Source organism: Plectropomus leopardus, unplaced genomic scaffold, assembly GCF_008729295.1.
Source record: "Plectropomus leopardus isolate mb unplaced genomic scaffold, YSFRI_Pleo_2.0 unplaced_scaffold2249, whole genome shotgun sequence".
NCBI classification, from domain to species: domain Eukaryota; kingdom Metazoa; phylum Chordata; class Actinopteri; order Perciformes; family Serranidae; genus Plectropomus; species Plectropomus leopardus.
The window spans coordinates 1-6,821 of NW_024624370.1; the positions used below are offsets into that span (position 1 = coordinate 1).

Genomic DNA, 6,821 nt, shown 5'->3' on the forward strand with positions numbered 1-6,821 from the left:
AACCAGAAAGCCTGGACAATTCTCAGAGCCAAAACAGCTTCCATTTAGTCAGGGGACAAGTAGGCAAACATCATCGCCAGAGCTCGACTGAGAGCTGCCATCAAGGAGGTTAATGTGACCCACACAGAATATGTTCACATTGGTTTTGAAAATGTATTTTTTTGTAATATAATGCTGATTAAGGGGAGTATCAAAAGTACAAGTTAATGTCATGTTATGACACAAAGGGGCCACTAGGTGGCGGTAGTAGAATGTTGAGTGGCCGGGAGCGTCTCTTTCTCGGTGGAGCGGGAGCTCCTCATTCATACGAGAGCTGCCATGGTGAAAGCAACTTCTGCTCCTCGTTTCTTCTGTTATATACAGTAATCTGCCTGCTGGCCCCATCACCTGGGACCTGCAACATTAAGAAAAGACATCAGCAGAGACTGGAGAGAGACCTCAACAGCAACAGCACTAAAGATATGTAGCAGGCGATTCAAAATGTCGCAGGCTACAAAAGCAGGAGCGCTGCCATCGTATGTGAGGCCACGCTGCCGAATGAGCTGAACACATTTTACGCTCGTTTTGACTTCCTCAATAAGGACTCAGCTGTGAAGTTTACACATCTGCTGTGGTCACTGAGAGTGACCACAGCAGATGTGAGGAAACTCCTGCTGAGAATGAATATAAACACTCCGCCTGCCCAGATAACGTTCCTGGACGCGTTCTAAAACCTTGTGCTGATCAGCTTGTTAATGTTAGATGTGACATTTTTAACATCTCACTCTCACAGACACTGTTCCCTCCTGCCTCAAGACAGCCATCATCGTTCCTGTACCCAAAAGTCTACTGTGTCTAATCTTAATGACTATTGCCCTGTGGCTCCTAATAACCCCATCCTGATGAAGTGTTTTGAGAAACTGGTTCACCAGCACATCAAAGACCACATCCCTGCCAGCCTGGACCCTCACCAGTATGCTTTCAGAGCCAACAGATCCACAGAGGACACCATATCTACTGGTCTTCACTCAGTCTTCACACAGCTGGAGGATCAGAACAGCTACATCAGGATGCTGTTTGTTGACTTCAGCTCAGAATTCAACAATCTAATGAAGCTGATGGGAAAACTTGGAAGACTGCAGTGTGTTGTACTGAAGACTCTGGGCTTTAGTACAACACACTGCAACTGGATACTGGACTTCCTCACATGCAGACCCCAGAGAGTCTCTACATCAGTGCTCATCACTGGAGCCCCCAGGGCCGTGTGCTCGGCCCCCTCCTGTTCACACTGTACACCCATGACCGCACTCAGACATCAGGAGAACTCTACTGTGAAGTATGCAGACGACACCGCCATCATCGGCCGTATTACAAACAACTGTGAGAGTTCATATCGGGAGGAAATCAACAGTCTGTCAGAGTTGTGCACAGAAAACCACCTACAACTCAGTGTCAGTAAAACCAAGGAGCTGATTGATGATTTTAGAAAGAAGGAGGCAAACACACACACCTGTCTACATCAGTGGAGCTGAGGTGGAGCAGGTGAACAGCTACAGGTTACTTGGATTTACTATCAACCTATCTTGACATCGTACATCACCACCCAGGTTAAAAAAAGCACAGAAAAGGCTCTACTTCCTGCGGAAACTTAGGAAGGCCAAATTCCAGAGCAAGATCCTGGTTAACTTCTACAGAGGAGCGATAGAAATCATACTGACTGAAAACATCACCAACTGGCGTGGTTCATGCACGGCCCAGAACAGGAAGAGCTCAAAGGACACTGAAAGACAGCAGCCACCCCAGACACAGTCTGTTCACCCTGCTGCATTCTGGGAAAAGACACAGAAGTATCTGCTGCAGAAACACCAGACTACAGAGCAGCTTCTTTCCTCAGAGACTCCTCAACTCCTCCTTCAACTCCAACAAGATGTAGCAGGAGGATAGTTAGGATCACCTTAAATTTCATTTCTTCTCAAACGTTGTTGAAGAAAAATCACAACAAACTTACCCAGTACCTTTTATATATCACATGAGCAGTGGAACAGGATATGACCCCTTTAATGTTTTATTTTTTCCGGTACGAGAATGGTTAAAATTGTTGGCAGTGACCACAGGACCTGTGAGGGGGTCTCTGTCTTTTCACACAGGTGTGCAGTGAGACAGGTGTTCAGTGAGACAGGTGTTCAGTGAGACAGGTGCGCAGTGAGACAGGTACACAGTGTTTGGGTGAATCAGCTGCTCACGTTGAGTCTCAGGTTATTGGTCCACTGGCCGATCACATGATACCCAGGATGGCTGTGATTGGTCGTCTGGAACTGGAAGATGTCGTAACGACCGGGAGCATCTCCATTCTCATTGAAGAGGACAGTTGTCCCCGCACTTCCTGTAGGACATACAGACAGACAGACAGGTTAGACACAGACAGAGAGACAGACAGATACATTCAAAAGAGACCAACAGACCGACAGACAGACAGAAAAATTAAAGACAGACAGACAGACAGACAGAAAAATTAAAGACAGACAGACAGACAGACACATTAAAGACAGACAGACACATTAAAGAAAGACAGACAGACAGAAAAATTAAAGACAGACAGACACATTAAAGAAAGACAGACAGACAGACAGACAGATGGATAGACACAATGAAGACAGACAGAATGACAGACACACACACACACACACACACACACACACACACACACACACACAGAGTGTGTCCTCAGAGTACATTAACTAACTTATTTTAATGTTTCAATGTCTGTAAGTGCGGGGTGGGGGGAGGGGGGGGTGTCCTCTTTGGTCCTGAAAAGAACCAGTAAAGAACTCGGGGACACTCTGGGACACTCGGGGACACTCGGTTGCTCAGATGCTGACTTATATTTTGTGACTTGTTACTGTAGTACTTAATGGCTCAGGTGTTACGTTCGTGTTTTTGTACTGTTGAAGTTGACGGCTCGGATGTTAAATTTCATGTTTTCTTACCGTTGAAGTTGACGGCTCGGATGTAGTCCAGCAGCAGGCGTCCTTCCACAGGGTCCATGCTGCTGCACACGCCGGGGCTACTGGGACACAGGTCTAGGTGCATGCTGTGCAGGGCGTAGGCCACGGCATAGACAGCGTCGATCACAAACTGAACCTTCCCCTCCTGCTCATAGGACGAGTCCTGACCAATCCTCTCCTCACCTGCAGGGACACATACAGGGTCAGGTGACCTCACCTACAGCTGGCTCCGCCCCCTCAGGTGTGCGTACCTGTGCACTTCTTCTTGTCAGGGTCCAGTTTGATTCCAGGACGCGTCAGTTTGCACCTGAAGTCGTCCTCCCAGAACTCGTTGAACCAGATGTTCCGGCGGTTATTCTCCAGAGAACGAGATGTAAAGTACTGATCGAACCCTGAACAACAACCACTTCGAGTTAGACTCGAGTCATGTCGAGTCGAGTCAGGTCGAGTCATGTCGTGATGTGTTGTGTCGAGTCATGTTGAGTCGTGTCACGATGTGTCCAGTTGTGTCATGTCATGTCATGATTTGTCGTGTAGTGTGATTGTGACGGTTGTTATAGTTACCGTCTATGGACGCCCGTTTAGGCAGGATGGTCACGGCACCCTCTGCGACGTCCTCCAGCTCTGTGATTGGTGAACTCTTTGCCCCCCAGCTGTCTGAGCCCACAAACAGGAAGTGACCCGTCATGTTAGCGCGCTTTGCCGCCTCGAGGACACGCCTACCAGGAAGAGAGAGGAGCGGTCAGAGCAGAGTCACGCGACCCGAGGAGCTGCTCTGTGATTGGTTGGTTCTGTTTACTTGATGTCGTCCTCGTTGGCGAAGATGATCACGCCGCGAGCATTACTCGTCTCCATCAGACGCCGGACAACCTTATCGAACTCGCCGGCCGTCGGCTCCCGAGGAATCTTCACCGACTGAGCGATACATACCCCACCTGAGGGACAGAGGGGACAGACAGGGAGAGAGACAGGGGACAGACAGAGTCACTGCTTCTCCGAAGTTCAGACTCATCTCTGCAGAGTGAAGTCGGATATCAGCGACATCCGGAAACATGCCCACCGCTCATCTGAGCAGGACTGTGACAAAGTGGTTTGACCCTAACCCCCACAGGACACTGTCCCCCAGGACCACCACACTGTCCTCCAGGACCACCACACTGTCTCCCAGGACCACCACACTGTCCCCCAGGACCACCACACGGTCCTCCAGGACCACCACACTGTCCCCCAGGACCACCACACGGTCCTCCAGGACCACCACACTGTTACTGGCTCAAAGTTTGGGCCATTATTAGAGAAAACATGATCCAGTTTGGAGCTGGAGGCCGGATTTAACTCTTCGTCAAACAGACTTATTAATCACAGCGTAGAGTTTTTTTCAACCAAACTGGGATCAGAGCTCCAACATACCGGCCTCTCTGGAGATCTGCATGAAGGCGTCCACGCCACTCTCTCCGTAGTTTCCCTCGGACGCCAGCGTAGACACGTAGTTCCAGCCCAGAGCCTTGACGATGTCCAGCATGGCCTGCGCCTGGTATGAGTCCGGAGGGACCACCCGAGAGAAGAAGTCATAACGGTTATTATCGCTGAGCTCCGGAGCCGTCGAGGCGTAGCTCACCTGAGGGATCTGAAACATGGATCGATAACCAATAATCAGTCACTGTGTCATGTTGCAAAAACACCAAAACACACGGCCTGGTGAAGCATGAGTCAGAGGTTTTCCTGTGTGACGGCGGCTGCTGTCACCGTTAATGTTTCCCGTGTCTTTACAGGATTCTGTTATGGTCACGTTATTACGAGTCACATCTCTGTTGTTGTTTCCGTTGTTTTCATTGCTTGTTGGATCTCTCCGAGTTGTGAGCTGCTCTGTGTGAAAAGCGTCCTGATACGACTTCAGTGAGGATTTGGTGCTTAATTCATACTTTTTCTTTTTTAAAAAAAAAACTTTATTTACTTTATTTCATGTTAAATTCAAAGACATGTTTTCACTTTTACACCACAAACTGACATCCTCCTGCAGACACAGCTCAGGGATAAATTAACACACTCACACTCAGCACTGGTTTATCTGGGAACACTGGTGGACTGAAACAGAGCAGACACACACACATACACACACCTACACACACACACACACACACACACACAGGATTACTGTTGTGCAACAGCAGCTGAATGTGTGTCATACAACAATCACATTAACATACAACATTCTGTGTGTGTGTGTGTGTGTGTGTGTGTGTGTTTCTGTGTGTGTGTGTAGGTGTGCAGATTAATGAAGGGCTTCACATTAACCAGCTCCTAAAAGCAGACTTCGTTATGACCACCATCATCATCATCATCATCATCATCATCATCATCATTATGTTGACGGAGGACAAAAAAATTAAGGACAATAAAAGGAAAATAACCCTTTAAGGCACACACACACACACACACACACACACACACGCATACACACACACATACGCATACACACATACACACACGCGCACACACATACACACACACACACTAGAAGCTTCATTAGTGACGGCAGTCATCCAGACACAAACATTAATCCACAAAACAGACTGTCTGAGTCTACCTGTCTGTCTCTGTCCATCTGACTGTCCATGTTACCTGCGTGTTACATGACCAGGTGTGTCACCTGTGCGTCATGCGTGCTGTACGTGATTTACCTCAAACAGTCGGAGGATGTTGGCCACCATGATGGACACCGAGCTGGCTGACGCTCCGATCACACCGACCACGCGCTCGGGTTTCCGGATGACGGGCGGCTCTCCGTTGGAGCAGCGGATGTCAGATGTGTCTTTCTGGATCAGCGCCTGGACGAAGGTGAGGGACTGTTCGAGAGCGTAGGTGTCTCTGGAGCAGGTGTCTAGGATTCGGGCACCCAGCGTAATGTTTGGCAGCAACTCGGGGTCGCTGTTGATCTGGTCGAGTGCGTACAACATGGCCTCCATGCGGTGGATCCCCTTCTCCTTCTTCAGCTCGCCGCAGGGCCGGCCATGGGGGCCACGGGCGTGGATTGGGAACAGCCCCCCCAGAGTGATGTCACCTGGGATCTTTATGGAGTGGGGGTGGAAGTGTTGGTGGGAGGAGCTCACCTGGACCACCTGTCCACCAATCCACAGCCAGACACACAGCAGGAGGCGGGGCCACCGACAGGACTGACAGGGCGTCCGTCCAATCAGGGACGAGACGGGACAAAACTGGCACTGGGGGGACGAGGGGCCTGATGATGTCATCCTGAGCCGAGGTTCAGGGCAGAATGTTCATCCTGCTGCTGCCACCTGGGGGAGAGACATCCAACCATCCGTCATCCAACCAGCATCCAACTGTCATCCAACGGCCATCCAACCGGCATCCAAACATCATCTAACGAGCATCCAACCGTCCAACTGGCATCCAACCAGCATCCAACCAGCATCCAACCATCTAACTGGCATCCAACCAGCATTGCACAGTCGTCCAACTTTCATCCAACAGTCATCCAACTGTCAGCCAACCACCATCTGATCAACAACCAACTGTCATCCAACCAGCATCCAACTGTCATCCAACCAAAATCCAACCAGCATTCATCTATCATACAAACAGCATCCAACCATCCACCCATCACCGAACCTTTTTTTTTATCAGAAATATTAAATTAAACTTTTCATGTTAAAACATTTAAACAGAAAAAATACTGAAAATGTTTCTTGACTGCGTCCTCCATCCGCTGTGATCAGATTCACCAAACTGATATAAAATAGAACCAGTAAAAACATTTTTCATGTCTACTCGAGCAGACTGGCTACATTTGTGGGCTACTTAACCAAATCCCTGAGG

The 6,821-nt window shown here is 49.1% G+C and overlaps 1 protein-coding gene across 1 annotated transcript; it reads right to left on the reverse strand.

The window, feature by feature from the left end:
- Positions 1-1,186: 1,186 nt before the first annotated feature.
- Positions 1,187-6,235, reverse strand: LOC121965954 (metabotropic glutamate receptor 4-like; the record flags this gene model as incomplete). The annotated part of the gene is made up of 8 exons (XM_042516061.1): positions 5,666-6,235; positions 4,395-4,611; positions 3,784-3,919; positions 3,549-3,703; positions 3,236-3,376; positions 2,967-3,167; positions 2,223-2,362; positions 1,187-1,267 (listed from the first exon to the last, which is right to left on the reverse strand). Coding segments are annotated over exons 1-8 (1,641 nt in total), but the record flags the coding sequence as incomplete, so codon positions are not given.
- Positions 6,236-6,821: the final 586 nt, after the last annotated feature.